The sequence below is a fragment of the Corvus cornix genome, chromosome 4 (assembly GCF_000738735.6).
Source record: "Corvus cornix cornix isolate S_Up_H32 chromosome 4, ASM73873v5, whole genome shotgun sequence".
In the NCBI taxonomy this organism is placed as follows: Eukaryota; Metazoa; Chordata; class Aves; order Passeriformes; family Corvidae; genus Corvus; species Corvus cornix.
In genome coordinates this window covers 16,216,148-16,239,591 of record NC_046334.1, presented here as the reverse complement: position 1 = coordinate 16,239,591, position 23,444 = coordinate 16,216,148, and the positions used below count along the sequence as shown (strand labels likewise).

At 41.5% G+C, this 23,444-nt stretch overlaps 1 protein-coding gene across 5 annotated transcripts in view; it reads right to left on the bottom strand.

Annotated features, from left to right (window-relative positions):
- Positions 1-231: 231 nt before the first annotated feature.
- The window catches only part of LIN54 (lin-54 DREAM MuvB core complex component), a 39,550-nt gene continuing 16,337 nt past the window's right edge, over positions 232-23,444 (bottom strand). For 3 of the 5 annotated variants that reach the window (XM_039550325.1, XM_039550326.1, XM_010411955.4), the window contains exons 2-14: positions 22,553-23,280; positions 16,874-16,994; positions 14,012-14,157; positions 12,378-12,533; positions 9,885-10,101; positions 9,097-9,170; positions 8,743-8,940; positions 6,873-6,964; positions 5,612-5,683; positions 3,171-3,273; positions 2,841-2,978; positions 1,910-2,112; positions 232-1,571 (exon numbers count right to left, since the gene is read on the bottom strand). In XM_039550325.1, coding sequence (XP_039406259.1) covers positions 1,370-1,571; positions 1,910-2,112; positions 2,841-2,978; positions 3,171-3,273; positions 5,612-5,683; positions 6,873-6,964; positions 8,743-8,940; positions 9,097-9,170; positions 9,885-10,101; positions 12,378-12,533; positions 14,012-14,157; positions 16,874-16,994; positions 22,553-23,245 — 2,415 coding nt within the window. In that variant the 5' untranslated portion in view covers positions 23,246-23,280 and the 3' untranslated portion in view covers positions 232-1,369. Of the gene's footprint in view, positions 1,572-1,909; positions 2,113-2,840; positions 2,979-3,170; positions 3,274-5,611; positions 5,684-6,872; positions 6,965-8,742; positions 8,941-9,096; positions 9,171-9,884; positions 10,102-12,377; positions 12,534-14,011; positions 14,158-16,873; positions 16,995-22,552; positions 23,281-23,444 lie in introns of those variants that run through there. The other 2 variants (XM_019293386.2, XM_019293387.2) reach the window with 2 other exon arrangements.

Genomic DNA, 23,444 nt, shown 5'->3' with positions numbered 1-23,444 from the left:
AAATGCCTGTGATTAAACATGGTTAATGGATCTTTATGATCGGTAAGTAACCTACCAGGTTAATTCTGCAAATGTGCTCCACTATCAAAAATGTGATCTGAGATTGCCTGTAACAAATACTGAAAAAAATCCCCTGCCTTAGTCTGTACCCAGCTATAGTTGATTGCCCCCCCGTTTAGTGTAAAAGGATCTGTGTCTGTTTTTGTAGATATCCTGATTCTGTGCTAGTACTTTCTCTGATCACAGCTCTCACAATTATTCTAAACAACACTAAAAGAGCCCTTATGTCAAGTAAATTGCCAACATGGAGAGAAGCAGCATGCTGAATACCCACACAGCCAGGCTGAACATGATCCCTACCTGCATTTGCAAGTCGATTCAGATGCAGATTGTCATCTCCCATGACTTCAGCTTCTCAGGCCTAAACACTCTTCCAGGGTTACAGCTTGATCCTAGAAAACACAACGGACTGCACGGGCCTACTTCCAGTGAGGGATTTGGCTGCTGCAGACCTCTGAAAAAACAATCTTCACCTAGAAACAGTATCCATCTGCTACACACTTAGGTAACACTACACTGGGCAGACAGTCTGGCATTGTGGTGTGGCTGCTCTTCCTCACTTCCGAGGACAGGCCACTGTCTTAGCCTTCAAGTTCCAGCTTAAAAAACACCAGAGCACTCCACTCCATTCCTATCAAAAATTCCCCGTAATGCCATTCACCTCTATACTCCTTGGGCCCTGCTCCAGAAACATTCTCCATGACTTGCTCAGTGCTAAATCTGCAAGCAACCCCTCTGTATTATTGCCTATGTATCTCACAGTGCTCCATGCACTAAAGGAACATGCTGTGTCAGGTCCTAAATACAAGTACTACCTTCCATTTAGATGCTTATTTCTACATATTTCCTTTCAGAATTACCTTGGATACACTGGTACCTCCATATTACAGGCCTGTCAGCAAAAGCATGACCTGGCTGTTGACATCACCTGTGTTTTCCTGTATGCACAGTGATGCAAATTCATACACTGTAAATAATATATATTATAATAATTTATATATGCCCTTCAGACAATTATTCTGGGGGAAAGGGGAGAACACACCTAATTTTTAAGAAACCCAGGGTAAAAGCTGTACATAGGGAAGAAGAACTGACCTTTAGGCATTGTCTTAAGTAGAAGAGGATTTAGCTAAGATTTAAAAGGCTCTACATCTTGTTATAAAAGAATTTCTTGTTTCAATCTTACATGGGTCAATTTACAACAAGCACCAAATTAACAAATATTATTAAATCCTTTATGCTAAACCAAAGTGTCCCTGTGCCTTAAGTGTTCTGTTCAGTCCGCTTCATTGTGGCTCATGTGCATGAGTCAGCAGTTCATGGCACAAGGGTCACCTTTGGACTTCCCTGCAGAGCTGATAACCCTCATCAGACAGCGTCCAAACTCCTCCAGGATCATGCGCTCTGCCGCAGCTTTGGACTTGCCCATCTTCTCCGCTTGCTCTGCCTGTGCCAGGAGGCATTCACAGGTTGCATCGGCCACCTCCTTGGTGACAAACGTAAAGGGCAGCCTGAACCAAAGAAACATCCGCTTAGTCACTGCAAAAACACACAAGGCACCTAACTGGAGCTGGCAACTTTTTAGTCTGAGGACTGATGAGATTTCGTATGTCCCATTGCTTCCAAGAGCCTTTAGATAGTGAGTAAGCCTCAGTTAACAGCCAAATGAACTGGTGGGTCAGTATCCCACTGTTACAGGAACAAAGTGTTCCATTCACCTGCCTGCTCCCACCTCTACAGCTTACACAGACAAGGCTCAGAGATGACAGGGACATACAGGGACATACCTGTCACATACATCAAAAACCCGCACTAGAAACAACTCAAAGAGGGTGCAGCATTAACTTACTTCCCACCACCACTGCTGAGTGCTGGTGTTGGCCTTGTCAGCAAGTCTGAGATCTGGGAAGATAACTTGGTCTTTGCAGCAGTCTGCTGCTGGACCCTGACTTCTGCAGCGTCTGCTAAATGCATTAATGTCTTTCGCTCCGGGCTTTCTTCAAAATTTTTACAGCCAATGCATTTGCATATGGAAGAACACATTATTTTTGCCTGAAAGAAACAAACAAAATGTAAGAAACCTGTTGCAAGTTTGACTCCCCTTATGAGAGGCCACAACAAAAAGGAGATTTTGTTTTTATCTCTTACCAATTAACCACCAGAACAAACTTCCAAGTAGTAGTTTTCTCTCTAAATTCTTACCTCTGAGGTGAGGCATCTTCCCAGAATATATACTTGAATCAAATAATAGAATCATAGAGCACAGAATGTAAATCGGTGGTTTCCCACTCATCCCTTTCTTCATCAACCTCCAGTTTCCAGTGGAATTTAGACAGCTGAGCTTTGAGAAAGGCCAGTCTACACTGTCTCTACATCTACAGACTAATCAGTTAGCACATGAAGTAAACAACAACTTTTGCTTTTGAATTCCACAAATACATTCTATCCCAGAGCATCTGTGGGATGCTACTTCAGCTCCTCCTAGAAAGTTGGTGCAGTAGATTTCTTTAGGAAATGGTGCTATTCAGAAAAAGAACAAATTCAAGCCTAAGTCCAAAGTTGCTAAATTGTTTAAAATTAAAATTGCAGAACAGCAGTGATCAGTTTTTCCATGTACATGGCTTTCTATGTGCAAACTGCTGGGAGAAGAGGTAACATTGTAGGAATGGAAAAGAACAGAAAGCATTAAAGCAATACAAGGGAGAGACAAAGTAAATGAGAGAAGTCACTGCACTAAAGGGAAAAAGCTACTGTCTTTCAAATGAGATAATGCTTCGTACCTCATAACACTCGCAGTAGTTTTTGAGACATCCCGAGCGTTTACAGTTACACCCTTTGCTGTGCCTCCGATCCGATTCTCCTTCCTTTCCTTTCCCTATTTTGGGCTTGAAGGCTTCAGGGTTTCTGTCGAGGCAGGCCTGTCAATGCAGACCCAAAGGGTCAGTCACTTCATGCAGGGAGCAGAATTTAGAGGTGCAATAAAAGAACTAAAGCCTTGCACATGTGGGAGGAGATCAGGGCATTATACACCCACTCTGCCCCGCTCTGGAGCTTCAGAAGAAGGAAGCTAAATGGCTTTGGTCCCAGGGGCAGGGGAAGAGGCCCCTCACCTTTATTGCTTTTTGCCTATCGTTTTCATGGTCCAGGTTGTTGTAACAATTTGTACAGTTGCAGTTATTGCAGAATTCACCGTTTGCAAAACAGTCACAATACCTGAAACAGAAGATGCAGAAGGCATTTGTAAACTTTATCACGACACTGGCGTGTGACAGCAGTAGCAGAAGTTCCTACTCTGGCACCAATACGGGTAAGGGTCACCCTATGCTCAACACCACACGTACAAGCAGTACCAGCCTCACTGCAGAGCCAAAATCCTCTAGAGTGCAGGTCCAGCTGCTGTCTTTAGACAGGTGGAGCTCAAGGGGGTCCACCTGAGCTCATCACATAGCATAGGTCCTCTCTGCAAGAGAAGCTAATGACACTTCTTCCTAGGGTGACTCCTGGGTCACCCACATATTGTGGGCCATCCTGCTGCAGCCACCTCACAGCCAGTTCCCGACCCAGTCAGTCCAAATCAGCCCTCAGGAGATCTCATACAGCCAAAACAAAAGGAAAGCAACTGGAGTGCCAGTTAACAGGCAAACTAACTCATCAATGAGCTTTTTTTGGTTAGTTTTGTCCATAAGCTGGGATGGAAGAATAGAAAAGGAATAACAATTGGTACATCTCAGAGGCTTTGAGGCACAGGTAACCAGGTGAAGGATCTGAATAAGGATAAAGCTGACTTTTTAAAGGGACAAATATATGAACAAAAAGAAGCAAAACATGGACAGGGAAAGCCAATCACATTGCTAGGCCCCTTATGTACCTCTGGTGCCTCCCATCAAAAACATCTCACCAATCCCACAGATCTGATACATCGAAGTAGCACATTCATCCCCAGCTCAAACATGGCTTTAGGCCACAACAAACTCTGACATGTTTCAATGCTTCCAGCTCCACCTCCAGCTATGGCTAAAAACTGCTGATCCTCTTCACTTGCTTTTCAAAGCCTGCTGGGAGTGTATGGTCATTTTTTGGAGCCTAAACCCATTGCTAAACTGGCTTTCTGTGGCTTGCCCAGCCTAGCACTACACAAACTAGATTAGGGTTGCCCTGGAGTCCACTACAACCCTTCATCAGATTGAACTGGATTTTGGAGATTTTTAGCATCTTGAATGGTTCCCAGTCTTGGTCTTGAATGTTTTAGGGACATCCTAAATCAAAAGCTTTTATAACCTGTAATAGCTCTCCTTTCTTTTTTAAAATTCAGCGGTGGAATAGTCCTGCTTTCCAAAACAAACAGTGCCAGCATCAATCCAGAATATAAATGAGCAAATAACTTACCTGAGTTGACTTTTTTGTAGAATGGGCTATGCGCCTACCTTTAATGTGCATTTGGAAAAAAACAAGTTTCCCTCCAGACAGAAAAAGTTTTACTAGTGAGAAAGCATCTGTGCCAGAGTGAAATAACCATTTGCTCTGTACCAATGCCCTGCCACTTGAAGATACAATGACAGTGATTTACAAGAAAAGTTTGTTTCCAAACAGCATTCTGTAGGTGCAAAGTATCACCAGTGAGGCCATTATTCTCCAGGAATTTCTAGTGCACATTCAAACACCAAAAGCTGAAACCCTACACATCTAACATACATTGGGCACTGTGAGGTCAGTCATGTATGTAAAATACCTGAAAAGCAGCTGCACATCTTCCTGCCATGCAACATACAAGTTTGGGACTAGGAAGCACAGGGCACACCTCCCCATATAGAGGTGGGGTGCACTACACAAAAAGACACCCAAGCTTAAAAGTTTAAACACACTTCTTAACTTGGGTTCTGATGTCATTGCATCACTTCTCCTTGAAGTACCACACCCCTGATTTCCTCTTCATTGTCTAGGATTCAGGGAACCACAGATTAATTTCAGTATCTCCTCCCATTCCCATCCCAAAAATATCAGTAAACTGACTTTGCCTCAAGATGAAGAGCTCTCCTCATCTTAAAATACTTTTGTGTCAAATTCTTACAGATACATAGACTGGAACAGCAAAATACCTCATGGATAAGCAAGACTTATCAGTGAAGAATCACTTGTCTATTTAGTCCTTTAATAAAATATACACAGCCCATTTTTTCTGAAGTATTTGAGCCAGCATGGTATTACTGAAGCACTTCACCAAAGTATAGGAAATGCCCATGAATGATACCATGAGATGCCATTTCACTCGGTACCAAAAAGGCAGCCAGAGCTGCTGAGTGGAATTGGCTCCACCATGCAAAAAGGTGCATGGTGCAAAATTAGACCTTTTCAAATGTTATGGTCCATATAGCTCACAGGAGTTGCAAAATTACACAGGCTCTGCAACATCTCCACCAATATCCACCTTAAATCAGCATCTAGACATAAAATTTCTGACATACTTAAAACCATTATATTCTGATACTTGGCACACTTTTGTGATGTTAAAAATAAGGCTTGAAAGACAGAAACTGTACCAAGCTGTACTTACAATTTCAAGCACAGAGACTTAGTACAATTGCAAGGCTTCCTGGGGCGGTTTGCAGACTCAGAAGAAATAATTCTGTGGAGGGAAAAGGGCATTTATATACACACAGTTTTATCAGTTTTTTCCTATTTTAAATTCATGTGAACAGCTCATGATAAAAACTTTGAAAAAAATGTTTATATTCCCCTTGCACTGGGTTTTTGGCTGAGTGTGTTTAAGTAACTATTATAAATAGTGCCTTTCCAATCCAGAAAGAGATTATTTGCTGCAAATTTGGATGCATGCCTGAAGTAGAAATTAGGCTTTAAAGCTAGAGGAAGCATAACTAAAAACTGGAGTCGGGAAAACCTTCCCCAGAATCCCTTCAAGCACAGTGGGACCAGATCCAACCAAGATTCACACAACATGATCATGCCTTTTCTTTTGTTCTGCTCGGAATTAAAAAAATCCCCAAACCCAAAAAATATCCCCTCTGGAATAATGGGAAAGCAAGCCAAACCATGCTATTCAGTTTATAGATAAATTTTATAGTAGACACAGTCTTTAACTGCTCCTAAAACTTGGATTTGGTGACACTAATCGCTTCTGATGAGATTTGTTCCATCCCTATCCAGCAATTTCTGCATGTAATACCAGGGAGATTAAATCAAACCCGTTCATTTGAATAGCTGCTTCGGGATTTGGGATTAGTTTGCATCAGTTGAGGCTGCAGCAACAAAAAGCACCTTCATGTTCACAATTTCCAGCAAACAGTAACACAAAAGGACTGTGCGGAACAGCTAAGCCTGCTGGATTGGCAAAGGGAAAATAATATATGTTAGCTGTTATTTTCATCCTTAAAGGAAAAATGCGAGACTGAAAAAACGCAAAGCCTCCTATCAGGATCCATTTTGCTGTTTGGCTGAATTTCTGCATGCGTTAAGCATCTAGCTTTATGTTGTACAGAACCTCTTTGCAGCGATGTTGAGAAATAGTTGAGGCCTGTAGCTCATAGGTGCTGTTGCAAAATAAAAAATGAGCAACAGGGAGCTTTCAGGTCAACTTCCTGCTATATGAGTTCAAAAAACAGAAAGGAAAACAGCTTTGATCAAGAGATCAAATTGGATCAATTGTCAGAGAGGTCCACACCCTTCAGTCAGAGGTAATAACCACACCACAGCAGACTTGAGTGTCTTGGAAAATTCCCCAAACCAAACTCCAATACCTCACGCTTATTCAAGCAGCCTATTCTACAGACTTTGGGATTTTTTTTCAAAACACTTACCCATTAAATGGCAGCCGTGCCTGGGACTGGACACTGGATGTCCCTGTGAAGCCAGTGTTGCTCGCTATAGATACATACGATGACTGTTGCAGCTAACAAAACAAACAGGTTAATGCCTGACATGAAAGAAATTAAAGAATACACTTTATACTGTACAGACTGTAACAAGTCTTTAAATCAGCTTTCCACATATTGTTATAAAAATAACTTGCTTGTAAGTACAGTTTTAGATATAGAACTTGGACCAGGTGGCAGCCTCCTGCCTCCATACTTAGCATAAAAATACTATTTTAGATTCTATTTTTGTTGTCTATTACAGTGTCTAGATCCATAGAGATGACAAGGATAACACACAGAAATGTTCAGACCACAAACAGTTCCTGCTCCTAAAAACATGTTCGTTTTCCCCCTGATAGAGCAGAATCACTTCCTGCACAAATTAGTAGCTTCCTTTATATACAAGCCACTTAGTATGAAAGTAAGCAAAATGGTTTCCATTCCGACTCCTTTGCATACCTGAACCCACGATATATTTTTCATATTAAAAAACCAAAATCTCGTAAGAATTGCCAAACAATACTGCTCTGGGCTACTTTCTTTAGCATTACCTACAAGCAGCTGTTAGCTCCTGCTGGGACAGGTTCTGGGGACAGACTGGCACACAGCAAGATATGGACCTATAATGGGGCCAAGCAAAAGGGGTCAGGTTGTGACTGGAACACAAACCTCAGAGGAGAGGTCCAACAGATGCTAGCTGAAGTAAAATTTGCAGAACTAGACTGCAAGGACACAGTAACAATCTTCAGGGTAAAACTGCAACTGTGATAAAACCAAAGGGCAACCAGAAACCAGGCTGGTACCAGCAATACTGGAGCTATGAGAGTCTTTGTTTCTACAAACCAGCCTTCTGCAGAATGTTTCATTTATTCTCCTTTTTTTATGCTGAATGTTGGTCAGATCTTGGCAAAGAGCAAAAAATTAATCTCTCAGCCTCAGTTGGGGTGCCCGGTACCAGCTGCTTCTGACCCCTGGCAATGTGCTTAGCATTAACTAACATCATTTAATAATGAAAACAGCCATACTCTGTGACCAAGCAGGTCACATATATGCTCCCTTTCTCCTCATCATCAGGCCCTGAAGGTCCTGTGAACCAAGCAGACAAACCAATGGGATTTCTTCTTCCCCTCACTAAAGGTCTCAGGATTCCTGGGCACCAGGCCAATTACTCTGTTCCTTACTGGCTGTGAAGGGTCTCAGGCACCCAGACAACTAGGTGGTGGTAATTGTCACAGAACAGGGAAGCGTAACAGCACACAGAGAACAGCTATAAAATCAAGCTGTTCCAAGTCCTAAGTGATGAACCTGGACTGGAACTACTGCTGGACACTGAGCCTGCAACTGCCAGTGGCCAGGGTCACCTCCACTGACATCTGTCTCCTCCAAGGACTGAGTGACTTGTACTCTTTTATATGATTTTCATGTCTAGGTTATGATTGTTAAAATGATGAAGTAATGTGTATCAAGATCAGACCCAGTATGCAGAGGGTCTAGGTGATAAGAAATTCCAAATTGAGATCTAGGTGATTTGAGTAAGTTTGTATTGTAAATTCTGTACTATGCTACTCAAAATTGTACTACACTGATTCTGCTTATAGAAATCCTGGGCTATTATGCTAATAAAGAAACCTGTTGAGAAAATAAAGCTTTAATTGCAACTATGATTTAGTGCCATCATCATTCCGCCAAGGGTGCCTAAAAGAAACGGTTGCCTCAGTGTCAGGTGACAGTCACGGAGCAGGAACCTTTAAGAGGAAGGCAGAATGTTCCACAAGAGCAGAATTTCCTTGAGCATCTCTGGGAAAGACTGTACCTGTGTGACATACTGAGCTGGAAGGACTGCATAGCCAACATTTCCTGTGCCAGGGGCTGGTGCCAGCACAGTGCCCGGGGGGAGGTTGGTGAGGTTGGGCTGGATCTGTGGCAGTGGAGTGGCTGGCATGATAAGTCTTTGTTGGGGCTGACTAGTAGTGACTATCTGAGAAGTCGAGTTGATTGGTTTGGGCACCACCTGGAGAGAAAAGAAGTCTTTATGAAACCAGTGTTTCACTCATTCAGAATGCACTTTTATTAACAGAACATTTGATTACAGAGATGGAAGCAGACCTTTTTTCTGTCCAGCTAAAATTCCAGGTCAGGAATATTACATGATTTAAACTTAGCTCACCTGTTTCACAGTCTGTGCTGGTACTATGGGAACTGACATACGCACTGGGGTCGCATTCACCACCACAGGCTTCGCTGGTGTCAAGAAACAACATCATAGGAATGTGTGTTAGTCACCTCAAGTCCACAGTTCAGCCCTTCAAACTTTCACATGTGCATAACACAGAGGTACGGAACACTCTAACTCATGGCATGCAACACTTGGGTCTAAAGAACACCTTTATAAACAGGTATTTGGCACAAGAGTGTGTGCACACATTTCACAGCAATGGCTTAAAAAAACAGCCTGGGTGCAGACCTCCTCTGGACACCAGATTTCCCTTACAGCCCTTTTCCCTTTGAAATCTTTTATTCCATCACAGCTCTGGAAAGCATGGACAGAAACCAGCAGAAACATCTGGCACTTCTAAAGCAATTTACATGAAAGTATCTTCATGTTACAGGAGTTTTGGCAATATGCTTGTGGGCTGGCCTGCCTTCACACTGCATATAGAAGAGATGGCAGTTGCCATGAACCACCCACAAATCTGGTAAACTAGGGAAAAGCAACCTAAAATGCTCCCAGGATTCAGGCCCAACTACAGAGTAATTTGACACAAAGGAGCATTTTCATATACAAACCAGACGTAGCAGCAGAATATGGAATTTATAGAAGTCTTACCACAAAACCAAGTACATCTGGCAGTCTTCACACATCTCTGTAATGTATTCATTTTAATCCTTACAGAACAAACATGAAAGAAAAAACCCAACAGAAGCTTCAGACAATATGTTACCCCCAGCACTTACCCTGTTGAAGAGGCTGAGTATTTGTACTGGGATTTTGACTGGCAGATTGGGTTGAACTACTGGCTGTTGTGGCAGTAACGAGTCTGACATAATGGAACTTGCTTCCAGGTACCTGAATCTGCTGAACATTGGGTGCAGTTGCCAAAGGAATAATGGTCTTAAATTGAGATGTACCCACTCCTCCTACAGTAATGGTCTGCACTGCTGATTTCACAGCCTGTTAAGCCAACACAGACAGCACGAAGTTACTTGTACAAAGGCAGAAAGAACATCAGCATGTTTATTTCTCAGTTCCTTAGTGAGCAACTCTAGCACACCATTTGTACCCTTGAGAGGGAAGTCAGTTACCCCCTTCCTGCTTTCCAAAGTAGAACAGATGCAAAGAGATAAATGCCTCTCAACAGCTCAGAGTAAACTCAGTTCCATTTTCAATGCTCTATACCAAACACCAGAGTAAACTAGTATTTACATGAGTAGGGTGACTAGTCCACATCTGCCAAAACTATTTCAGGTGACTACAGAGAACATGGTTTGGTTTGTTTTCCACAATCAAACAACCAAACATAGAAATATTCCTACTATTAAAAGTACATGGTAAGAATCTGCAGAACAGCTTGTGCTGGACTGCAGCATGATTTATCTGCGTGTGTACAGATATGTCCTGTTAAGATAGTTTGTGATTAATCCACAGAAATCACTGTGCAACCCTGGAGAGGAAAATGGAACAGAATCCTTAAACTGATGAACATCAGAAAGAGTGCAAGCTGAGAAATGAAAGAAGCAAGAACAATGAGGAGTAGCAAAACAAATTCATTAAGAAAAAAGGCAAAACGGTGAAAGAAAGGGAGCTCAGCAGACCTGTGCTACCTTACAGCTGGAGGATCAGTATACCTGGAATTTGTAAAAGTTCATCTTTCCAGCTTTTCTCAAACTACAAACTAATAACAAGAAAGCTTTATTTTATTTATACACATTCATAAGTCGACTGGTTTGATAACAGCCTCTCTTTCCAGACTTGCTCAACCTCAAACCTTGATTTCTTCCTTTTTCTCCTTCCATTTAATTTCTTTTAGAGCTCAGCTTTTTATTCTCAGTATCTTTTGCTATTTATATTAAGCATATTGTCCTTGACATCAAGTTTTTAAGTACTACATTTGGTTGACAGTATGATGTGAATTCTTAGGAGAGCATTTTCCCAGCTCCTCAGCTTTCAGCAACTACACGAATGAAATCTCAATTTGCACACATTTACTAGAAATACAACCCTGGTCTTCTAAAAGGTGTTTTCTTGGGATTTTTTTTATTTTTTTCCTAATACATTGAAACCTTAACAGGCCAGAGCATCAAAACAAGCACTATGTGCAAGCACAGTCACAGACACTATCAAAGGGAGACCAGTATGGGTAAAGTTCTCTCTACCACACAAATTAGAGGCTGTCATCCAAGGACAACTGGGAAAATTGTAAAATTCAAGGGACAGTTTCTTCTAAAGGCATGTTCTGGAGCCCAGTGAAGATAGATGAAGCCCTTGTGTTGTGTCAGATAGCTTTGTATCAGAACTCAGTATGTATACCCCACAGATATCTCCATTTTCTCACTTAGGGTGCTTGCATTAGAGAGACTTAATCTTTTAACAGCTATTTCAAAAGACAGTTTTCCCTGGGGAAAAGAAATAAAAGTCAAATCTCAATGGTGTCCACATCCATATATCAGCATTCCAATTATCTCCTGTATCAGTAGGATAAGACTGAGCCTCTGGTCTCATGCTGTACATGCATGTCCACTCCCAGCTACATCCACACTCTGGATATATTTGCACCCATACACACCGCTTCATGTTTACCAAAACAGGAGTACAGATATTATGACAGAAAAAGATTCATCTAAGATCACAAAAGAGGAAAACAGTAAAAACTGTAGTTTGTAAGAAAGGTCAGTTTTGTCTTGTGATTTATTAATGCAAAACTATTTATAAAAGGTATTACAGAAAACTCCATTTTTCTAGAAATGAGACATAGGAAATTAATAATTTCTAGTTCTTTGGTTCCAGCCCATGGTGTCTTGCTTATGCAGACCTCTACAGCAGGCATATGAACTCCACTGCTGCAAACCTCAGAAACACCTGGAAAGCAGCCCTAGGCAGTGGCATAGAAACATTGGCAGAAGAGAACCACCCAAAGAACTCCTCCTCGTGTCACAGAGTTCTTCAGGTGACTTGGGAGATTCGGTGTACAGAAACAAGAATTTGCACCAAGTGGGGCTTTCCAGGTTGGAAAGCTGCTTTCTAATAGCATGCCCTTGTACGGGCTTGCAATGGTTTGCACCCCTCAACTGAAGAAGTATATGCTCCTCAGGGCAATACCTTTGCCAATTCCTAAGCAAACACCATTCCAAGAACACCGTTGGACAGACCGCTGCCAACCTGTGGTCCAGCACTCCAGTTTCCAGCAAGCAATGACACAGACACACCAGAACACAAAGGAAAGTCTGTACCTGGGTGGTTGTGTGGTTGACTATAGCCTTCCCAGGGGAGGAGGGTGCTGACTGCTGCACTGTGAGGATCTGCTGTCCTAACGCTACATTCAGTGGGACGCCCACCGTCTTCTGGGGGGAGTTGGGAGGCTGGGAGGCCACTGACACCACTGTTAGCTGCTTGGCAAAACAAAAAGCAGTTTAAACCTCTGCACAGGATACAGGACCCTGGACATACACATTCCCCTCCTCAGGACAGTACAGCTCTCCATCAGAATAGAGCTCTTTCTGGGAACAAGAATTTAACCACAAATGACACGGGTCCAGCTGCAACAACAGCAAATAGATCCCTTAGGAGCTTGAAGGCATCCCTGGTTTCCAGCACCAAAAGGCTCCTGCAGAAACCCAGCACAGCGTCTGGGTGAGAGTGAGGGGTTGTCTTTTCATCTGTTTTGTGGTTTTTTTTTTTTAAGGAAACTGTCCCATTGAAGCCTGAGCATTGTCAAGAGGGATCTTCTAAATAAAAGCTTTATAACTGGTACAATGACTATTTCATCGAAAATAGAAATTTTAAAGAAAAGCTGCTGAAAAGAAAAAAAAATTCTCGCCTCACACTACTGATTCAGTCAAAGTATAAGAACATGAGTACTTCAAAATCCACACTGCAGTTTCCCACAGAGATCCAGTCTTCTGACCACATCTCTGCAGAATGCAGTGTTTGAACACTCTGTATAACCATACCCCTTCCAAGGCTGGTTTTCTACTTTTTGTTCTAAACTTCCCTATGTTTTAAGAAAAATCAGATACTTAGAATTACTTATCTACAGTAAATTCAAGATGCAACCCTAAAGAGTCATCACACTCACTCCTAGTTAAAAAAGTAACTTTAGAATCAAAATTAACTTCTTTATGTTCCTTCTTTTAGTAATAATTGCCAAACACAAGTCATTTACTCCATCTGTGTAAACATTACATCACTAAAGCACAGCCAAACTAAAATAATTCTTCACTCTTACTTTGCTTCTCATACATGATACTTAGTTTGCCTGCACTGTGCATCTTGTCCCCCTGCCTCCCTTTCACCAGCAATATTCCTCTTCTCAGGACAATTATCAAAATCTAAACCACAAGTGTCACCTTGACCTGTGCCAATCTCCAGCTCTGTGTTTGTCAAGGACCATTGTAAATCTCATTTACTTTAGAAGTGATCAGGGAAGACTAAATTGCCTGTGCAGTAGCAGGCAATGGTTAATAAGTGCTGACCTATTAATATTATTGAGGTCTCCTCTTAAAACAGCCTGCTGACGTTTTATGAAGGCATTAAAAATAGTTTGAGTGCTTGGCTAAGAGAGAACAGCTGCTCTCAGAATGGATGCTTAGGGAATGGCAAGAAATGGCAGGAATGGGAAACTATGCAGTAATGCATATCTACTTAAAACCATAGTAAGGGAGCCAGTTGAAAAAAATCTAAATTAGGGCATTACCACAGAGCATTGTGATGCGAAATGGAGACTCTGGAGATATTTTTATGGACTCTGGAGATATGTTTATTATCTCTGGAGAGATAATAAACAGCTTGTAGCAAAGACACAGAGAGCTCCATTCAGACCACTGTGCAGGAGGGATAGAAGGCTGCAGCCAGAACAGGTCCTTACCTTATTGGGGGATTTGAGTGGTGAGATAGCTATTTTATTCGGTGTCTGTTGTGTTGTTGTACTCAGAGATGATCCAATGACTCCGCTCTCAGAGATCGTTATTGTCTTTGGTGGTGTCCCTGGAGCAGACTGTGAAAAAACCCTACCTATAAACAATGAAGATACCATCAGCTCCAGTTATCCCTGGTCACATTAACTTTTAAAGCAAAGTTTTCCCTGCCATTTGTGCAATTGAGCCCTACTTCTGAGAGTGTACAACCTGGCAGGAAGGACACTGGCATTCTTTAAGTTAGATTTAGCAACAAAGAAGAAAATAATTGTCATTATTACAAATAAAAAGACAGCTCTCTCGGGCTTTTAAAAAGAGCCAAAATGCACATTGAGCTTTCTGTGCCATTCAGCTGATAATTCTTGACAGCCAGGATAGCATCCTGAGGAGCAGAGCCCTCCAATACACCTGCACCACACACAAACACCCAGCCAGCTGGCAGTTTCCTGGGAAAGCCCTGGGCTGCTGCCAACATACAGAGAAACTGAGCATCTGTGGGGGACGAGTTCCTTTAAAACCTCAGCCATCAAAAATGAGCTGTGTTACAGTGACCAAGAAAAAGGTATTTGGTCTGTCTACAATCAACTTTGAGGTTTCTTGTTTGTTTTTTTGTCCTCTGTTGATGATTGTTTCTTTCACTGCCTAACAGTTTTTAGTCACACTACCACCCATGTTTTCATGTGCGTGTCATACATTCTCTATCTTTTTACAATGCCAAAGAAGATAAAACATCAAAAACAGCAGCTCCAAAACATGACATCAGTTTCAGGAATATTGCAAAACTCCCAGAATGGAAAACAGATTTTTTTTTTCCATACTTTCTAAGTTTCTTTCCAAAGAGTGCTTGACCACTGAGCTTTCCTCTGCTCCACTTTGGTTCAGACTCATTTCTGTCATAGCTTCTGTCACCCATTCTCTTGTACTACATTTATAAAAATAAGAAACAAACAAACAAATACCAGCATAACTTTTCCATCCAAAATCAACTAGTGGCATAACAATTAAAGTCAACTGGAACTAACAAGAAAAAGCACTATCCTCATGGAAAGCTGAATTCCTCTGAGGTCTATGTGCTCTAAAATAACCACTTTTGTGCAGTCTAACTAACAGCATAGATAAGTTGCCAGCAGCTGCTAAAGCCACATGCAATCTGAAGAATCTCAAGTCTGTAGGGATTTTCACCATCTAGAGGTTTCAATCCTTTGAGTTATTTTCTTGGTGACAGCTTTCCATTTCTTACTACATCCCCTCTGCACCCCTTGGCATCATGTAATGGGTTGAAACTGAGTTGATGGATGAGCTTCCTAAACAGAACCTGGTTGCTAATATTGACAAGTCTTTCACATTTACAACTTCCACCTCAGCTTGCAGGAATTTCCAGCCAATTAAAAATATTTATCAGATTCATGAAAACATGCAAACAAAATCAAAACACAAACCACAACTGTTATACCTTCCCTAAAGTGATGCCAGCCTCCCAAAGTTCACAAGCTGTGCTGGCTGTTTGGAACAGTGAGGGAAAAACTGATATTCAAAGATTTCCATCTCAATGAGTAAGCAACTTTACCTCCCACTGATGCTTCTCTCACAAGCTCAGGCACAGGTGATTTTTCAACATACTGATTTAAAAACTGCAAGTCATTTCTAATGGTTTTGGGTTGTTTTTTGTTTGTTTGGATTGTGTTTTTAAACACACAAACAGCTTAATTCAAGTATTTATAAGCATAGCAATCTTCTTACAGGTCTGTATATTTGGTAGGGAATTTGAGAAAGGGGACAAACTGGGGAGTGGGCTGGGGAATCCCTCTTTCACCTGAAACACAGGTCAGGCTGCAGGCAGCCTGACAGCTCAAGAAAAAGGTTATGTTCCAGCTATGGGCCATTCACTGGCATCTATCAGTGTTTTAATACAGGAGAGAGTTGCATCCTTCTAAAAACCAGCTCAAGTCCCAGTGCTGTAAAGACTTAACAAATCTGTTTAAATATGTAGGAAAGATTCTAGACCTACTTAGGCTGATCAATCTGTAAGCAGTTAAAGACATCCTTTAAAGCTCTAAAGATGACTCCGCCTTCCTACATTTGTCTTTTTCAGACAAATTACGTGTCTAAGATGTTTAGCAACAGATACACTGCCATTATAAACAAGGTATTACACTGTGGTTTTTTCTTTAATTTTGGTGGTGGTTTTGTTGTTATTCTGTGGTTGGTTGGGCTTTTTTTTTTTTTTTAAGGATATATAGATTTGTTTTCCAAAGAGAGAGACCATTTGGTATTTGCTTTAATTACTTTCTTAGACACTTCTGCGATAGTTATTTTTAAAGTAGGTGAGCAACTTAACAAAAACAACACAGCTTTATTCATTTTCTTCATTCAAACATTTTTTTCTGTTACTTGCATGTATTGCATTTAAGTCCAACTATAAGCAGATTAAAGTAATACAAAAGCATGTGTCTCCCTTTCCCCCTGTGTATTTATATAATGTTTCTACAAATACTTTCTGTTTATTAAGTAATCTTTTCTGTGGCTCTGGGGTATTTTTTTCTCCTCCCCAAAATCTGTGAAGTAAAAGTACCTTGCAGTAAAAGCAACTCTGTAATTACAAAGATTATTCTAAACAAGCTAAGTATAAAGGTACCAACAACTTCATTTATCTGCTTCTACCCAAAAAGCTTTCTGACTTTTTTTTTCAATTGCTTGAGGTACTTTGACAGAAACTACAGTAAAATCGTTGAGACAGAAGAATTTCTACAATTACCATTTCTTTGAAAAGCCTTTAAAAAATGGTAAAGCAAAACAAGTCAAAGTAGTACAACCTGCAATGACTGGTGACACTTGAGTGGTCTGCCCTGTAACAGCTTTGCTATTGATTGGTTTTGCAAATATCAGCTTGGTGATCACCGGGCCAGAAGTTGGGGTTCGAGTCTTCTTCGCAATCTAAAAGATGGAGGAAAAAAGATCTCAAGTAATTTGAGCATTTTGGATCTAAATTATTGTATTGTTAAGTACATTAAAAAATAAAAAGGGCAATACTCGCACACATAATTAGAAGAATAACTGCGTATCGTGCATTTCACCTCCATTTCTCCCTATGGAAAGAACTAGGAGATTATCCTTGACACTTTAGAACGCCAGCTACCAAAGTAGGATAGCCAAATCCCTCTCAGCTTTTTCTTAAGATAGCTCTCTGTGCAAACATCTCATTTTCAAGATGCTGGAATTACTTCTTACATGTGGTTGGTCTACATAAAAATGTTAAAATTAAATGCAGAACTCTCAGTATGTGAAGCTTTAAATGAGGTCACTTCTTTTTCAGCCAACCAGGAAAAACTTGTCCCCCAGTGACTTAAATATGACCACTACTGCTCTGAAACATTTCTTGACCATTTTGACACAGCGGCAAACTTGTTTTGCAAATGGAAAATGCCTTCTGAAACAGCTCCCCAAAAGTACATGGATCATCAGTGCCTGAAAGTTTTGAGTACTCACTAGTCAAGAACAAATCAGTTGGCTACCTCTTAAGTACAAGGGGATCTCTTTTCATATTGTAATCCAGTCTCCTGAAACACACCTGGACCAAGAACATGTACAGCAATTCAATGATAGATCACTTCAGTTTGAAATCTTTGTAAGCAAGAGCTTATAGTCTTAAAAGTTTTAAAGAAGACTTTCCCCCCTTTTCCACACTGAGAGAAGTTAACTACCACATACATTTATTCCAACAGTTTTTATACACTGGCACCCAGCTAGTGAATAGTTCAATTTAGAGGTTGACTTCTTCCAGACTTTTAACCTGCTGACAGCAGAGGCTGCCTATGGATGTGGCCTGAGTCGATGTGAGCACACTGGAAGGCATTACTGAAGCCCTTACACCTGCCCACCCCACAGGTCAGGCACATCCTGCCTCTCCTCCACCACACACCCTCAGGCACATCCTGTGGGCAACAGCCATCAGCTCCAGCAATACCAGAGAGGCACAACATTACAACATCCACGTGGGGAGCCACCTCTCAGAGGCACAAAACCACCTTATTACTCAAGCAGCTAAATCCGAAATCTGCCTGACGTGCAAAGATACAGAGCTGACAGCTACTTTTGACAGCCTGAGAAAGTTACAAATGCTCAAATGAAGCAATTGAGTAGGCTGGAAGTTATGGCTTCCTACACAAAACCCTATCTATAGAATTTGTTGCCTGAAAACACCTTTTTTACAATCACTTAAGGCCAAACATTCAAAGTATTCAGTAGCATGTAAATTCCTCAACTGCTCCACAGAAAGCACAGTGAGGCTGCCCCAGTTCCTAGTAGCACAGTCATGGCACAGCCTGGGAAGCTGGAGCTCCCCTCTGCTATGGCACTGGAGCCCTGCAGGCTGCTATGGAAAGCCAAGGGCACCTCCGTGTGCCCGAGCTATGCCCAGCCAAGGGAAGCCAGCAAGGAGCAGCTCTGACATCAGGCACTACCAGAGAATGGATCTCATTTAAAGGAAGCCACATGCTGCTCCTCAGATACAGTACAGGTACTCCTCAGAGGAAAGCTCCATCTCAGAACAAATACACTGCTCCCCAGGCACATTAGGTGCTTTATAGGTGAAATACAATTGTCAAGGCTTTAAAATGAAACAGAGGAGAAATAAACCTGTTCTTTTTGGAGATATATTAACTAACACTTTGAAACATAACTTGTTTGAAGAAGGAAGCTTCACTCACAGCCCTGTTCGCAAATTTAACTCAAAGCCATTTTAACATTTCAAGGATTCAATTATCTTAGCACATATACAACTGATAGATGAGCAGACATTTTGTCTGGGTTTTTTTTTTTTCAGCTTGGACACATTTTAATTTCTGATAAATTCTACACATTTCATCTGCTTGATTTGAGATTTCTGTTTTGCTTAAATTAATCTTACCCAGCCATAAGGTATTATTGCAACTCAACTGCTATTGCTTTTTCTCTGAAGTGAGAGCAAAGTCTGGCTCAGAAAACGATGAACACTCAGCAGGAACAGCCAGCTCTGGATAACAGCAGTTGTTTCCCAGTAACAGTCAATAAATGTGCCTAAATGACTTACATGAATGCGTGTAAAATACTAGCAACGATTAACACCAAGTATTTCAAAAAACCCCTTAAAAATCTCAAAATAACAGGTCAACACAAGCAACCCTGCTTCCCTCATACTCAGCTTGCAGTATCCTCCTCAAATAAATTTCCCCCTGCTTTTTAGGTGAACTGTTTGTCTACAAAGAAGGAGGTCTAATAAACAAGTGAATCTCCTCAGGGCTTAGGAAACAGCAAGACAAATGTGGTTGGTAATAAATGAGGAACAGCACTCCTGCCCTTCCTGCTGCCAAGTGAGCCTTTCTGAGGTTTGTGCCACTAGATAACCCCAGCCACACCAGGGAGAGGCTTCTAGGCATCACTGTGAAACTCACTACCCATTTCAGTAGAGACTGGAGAAGCCAGAGGAAATAATCAAGATGCCCAAGAAGCTTAACATTATCCCCCTGCCTATGTAAGCTAAGCATGCCCTCTCCAAGTTACCTTGAGTTAGACTGCAAAAATACTGCCTGGAACAACAAGTTCTTCTGCAACAATGTTATTATATTTGGGAGCACACACCAACCTTCTTTCCCCTACAGAAGTCAAGAGATTTACCTGCAGGCAACTTGACATAAAGGGTCAAGTTATGTCTTCCTAAACACTCTCCACTAAAGATGAGCCAGCAAGTTCATATGGCTGGACTTTGTTTTCAGTTGTCAGACTCTGTTCTACTCATACAGAAATAGGCACACTCATTCCTCACATTTACTGCTGGATATCCACATAGTCAGCTACCACAAAGAAGCTAACACACTATAAATCCACTCCCTAGATGACCTCTTGGGAGCCTGTCCATGTACCCACTCTCTGTGTAATTTATATTTGGCGTAGTATGAAATATCAGGGACTCCAGAAATAGAAAAGGACTGCTTACTTCAGAGATGAAGAAACTGAACTAGGAATGGGCATTTGAGGTTAGCGAGTGGACAAGGTCCCTATTCAATGATGAGATGAAGACACAACGATGGCTTAGCAGCTGCCTTGCCATGGTAGCAACGATGCTGTGGACACTGTTGAAACCAGAGCCAGTTACCAAAGCAAAACAAGCACAGGTCAGACTTAATGACAGCCATGGCCATGTGTCTGGACGCTTGGTTCAGAGTCACATGCAAGGCCAAATTCCTGCTTAATGCACCTGGACTAAAGTAGTAGAGCAGCAGGCACACCACCACTTTTAAGGCTGTAGGCAGGCAGGAGCCACAGGCTGAAAGCAGATGCACTTGCCCAACAGCTTATTTCCACACATCCACAGCAGTAGTTTCAACTAAATCAGGACAAACTACTAAGGACAGTAATTAACTTCTGGATATAGATGAGGCCAAAAGCCCTGCCACACTTTGCACCTCACAGTTTCATACATCTAGACCTGTAAGTGGAGAAGGAGCCAAGTTCCAAGAAACATTTTGCTGAACTCCACTAATTATGCCTCAGGTGCTGAGACTTCAACTGTCACAATTAGATTACAAGATTAGATTAGAAGTCAAGGCAACTGAATTTCTCTAATGATATGCAAAGCCCCTATGACAGTGACCACAAGAACTGATAAGAGCTCTTTGTCATCTAAACTTTATCAGTTCACTTTTCAGCACCAAGTCAGGCTCCTGTGCTGCCCTCCATCTGAAATACCTTAGTCATAAAGCCACAAGACCCGAGGGGAGGCAGGAAGGCATTCACAGCCTCCTTTTCCACTCACTGAAAGCTTATGGGGCTTGTTCAGGGTGATGGGGTAAATGAACCACTTCTTTTCTAAGACAGGGACTCAAGGTGTGGGTTACCTCCCTGACATTCAGGGTAGAGTACAGCAAGAATCTCTCACCCAGCCTCATACATCACTCTGATACTTTAGCTATTTTCTACAAGGAAAAGCACTGTCTGAAGTGCTAATGCAATCCTTTTCCCTGCAATATCGGGTGCTAACCTTGCCTTCTTGCTTTTCATTTCTACTTCCTCCTCTCCTTATGGGAAAAAAGGAATGTCAAGTGCTAACAATTCAATCTGTTTTGCAAAAGGAACCAATGGCTTAACAAAAAGAAACCACAACAAAACACATTTACCCAAACTGCAATCAACTAGATTTAAAAATGGATGCAAGTCCACTAGTAAGAGCTTCTGCTAAGGAACCTGTAGAATTCCCAATGGCAAATGGCAGAGGTCAATGGCCAAGTCGCTGTATTTCAGTCACTCATAGCACAAGTCATCTCATGCAAGGAAAAACCACATCACAGCTAAGTCGTTCTCCTCAGTTTCCTGTATCTGTCACTTAGCAATGAATAATGAAGCAAAGTAACAGGAACTGACCCACTCTTAAAATGCTCCTATGCTGAGTAAAGAGCAGAGACTTTCTTAAGAGCTACAGTGACAATCATTTATGTTTCAAATGGCTATTACTAAACATGTTTCCACAGGTACAATGTAGCAACAAAAAAGAAGCAAGTAGAAATTGGTGCAGGAATCACCTGCAGCTTTAAAAACATATTCAGAATTGATCTCATTCACCTGCCATGAAACACTAATCAAGGAACATTTGGCTAATGGAATGCTTTAAACTTCGTCATTTTTTATGTGCAGCTGATTATTTTTAATAGCATACTTAAGAGTTTAATTTCTCATTTCATTTAGACAGTAAAATAAATATTTTTCCACCATAACCTGCATTGAGTTCTACTTATCCTTCACTTTAGGAGGTCTTATTTCTGCTTCACTGCCAACTAGAACAAAGTCACTCACATTTAGTTCTGCCACATAGCAGATGAGAATCAGACACTTTGGATCATAACCCAAGTCTTTTCGACACGTTTTCAGATCCAATCCAATTTTCTGTGGTTTCAAATATCTCAGGATCCATGCCAGAGATTGGGAACAAAACCTCAAAGTGTTCAGCTTATGACAGTGCCTAGTCCATCATCATCTATTAACAAGCTTAACTAGATTTGAGGCAGACAAGACACACCTTTCTGTTCTTTTTCAGATGCTAGAAGTTTTTTTCAGACAGTTTATTTAAACAAACTGAATATAATAGGCAAAAGCTACTCTTCCGTAAAGGAGTGTATACTCTGAATAAAGAACAACAGGCATATAGAGTTGAATTCAGTCCTCCTGAAAACATGCAGGATTTATTTTTATAAAATGAAAATGAGAAAAGTATCTTAAATTTACTGAATAGTTCACTTTCTCTGAGGTAAACCCTAAGTTTCTAGACAGTAGCTAGAGGCAAACAGCATAAAATGGCAAACGCATCCACAGATGAAAGCATGAGCTAAGAGCAGCATTGTATTTAATACAAAGAATAAATGCAAAGGCTGAAAGCAACAGTGTGTCAATCAGTGCAGGAAACAGACAACAACTGCAGCAACAGAACTGGTTTTAAGACATTTCATCAGCATAACTCATTTTACCTGTACTGTTTTTACTTGCTGGGACTGCAAGACAGAGGGCTGGGCCGCAGTGTTTATCAGCTGACTTCCCTGCGTCAAAGCTGAGACACCCACAACAGGTTTCGCTTCCGACCGACCTCCAATGACAACTTTGATCTGCTGGCCTTGTACCTTGGAGTCTCCAGCCTGGGCTTGGGACACGGCCTTCTGCGACTGCGGGAGCTGGCTGTGGGGTAATGCTAAAACAATAGGCTGGCCAGACTTGCCCAAAGTTGTTACAATCAGCTTTTGCCCGTCCGGTTTAATACTCTGACTGCCTATTTTAATATCAGTGGCCTTGTTCAGAATAATCTGATTGGCTGAGATAGTGACAGGGGTCTGAGCACCAAGTTTGTGGAGGCCACCTGGAAAGGCAGGCTTTACAGCTGCATTCACATCAGGGCTTGGGGCTGTGGTGTTCAGTGCTGCATCTCCTGAGTGGCTGCTGGGCGCAGGAACTGATTCCGTGGTGACTGCGGCTGTAGTCGTGGCTGAGGAGTCGCTGGCAGAGCTTATGTTCACTATTTCTTCCAGTTCTGTTTCCATGGGAATAGACTCTCCCATCGGCGAAGACACGATAACGGCCTCGATGCTGTCATCTTCCACCAGAGTTATGCCAGTGTCCATGATTTCCTCAGGGAGCAAGCTGTTGACTTCTGCTGAAACCACCTCCATTTTAGTAGCTGTGGCAGTGATGGCCGGAACAGGTACTGCAATATTTTAAAAAGTTATTGGCTTCCAGAAAACACACATTTTCAAAGTTTTATGAATAATATTACCAAAGAAGAAAATATAGTAGAATTTTTTCAGACTGAAAGTATTGTGCATGCACAGGAGAGATATCATGGAATAAAAAATGTTATTAAAACATAAC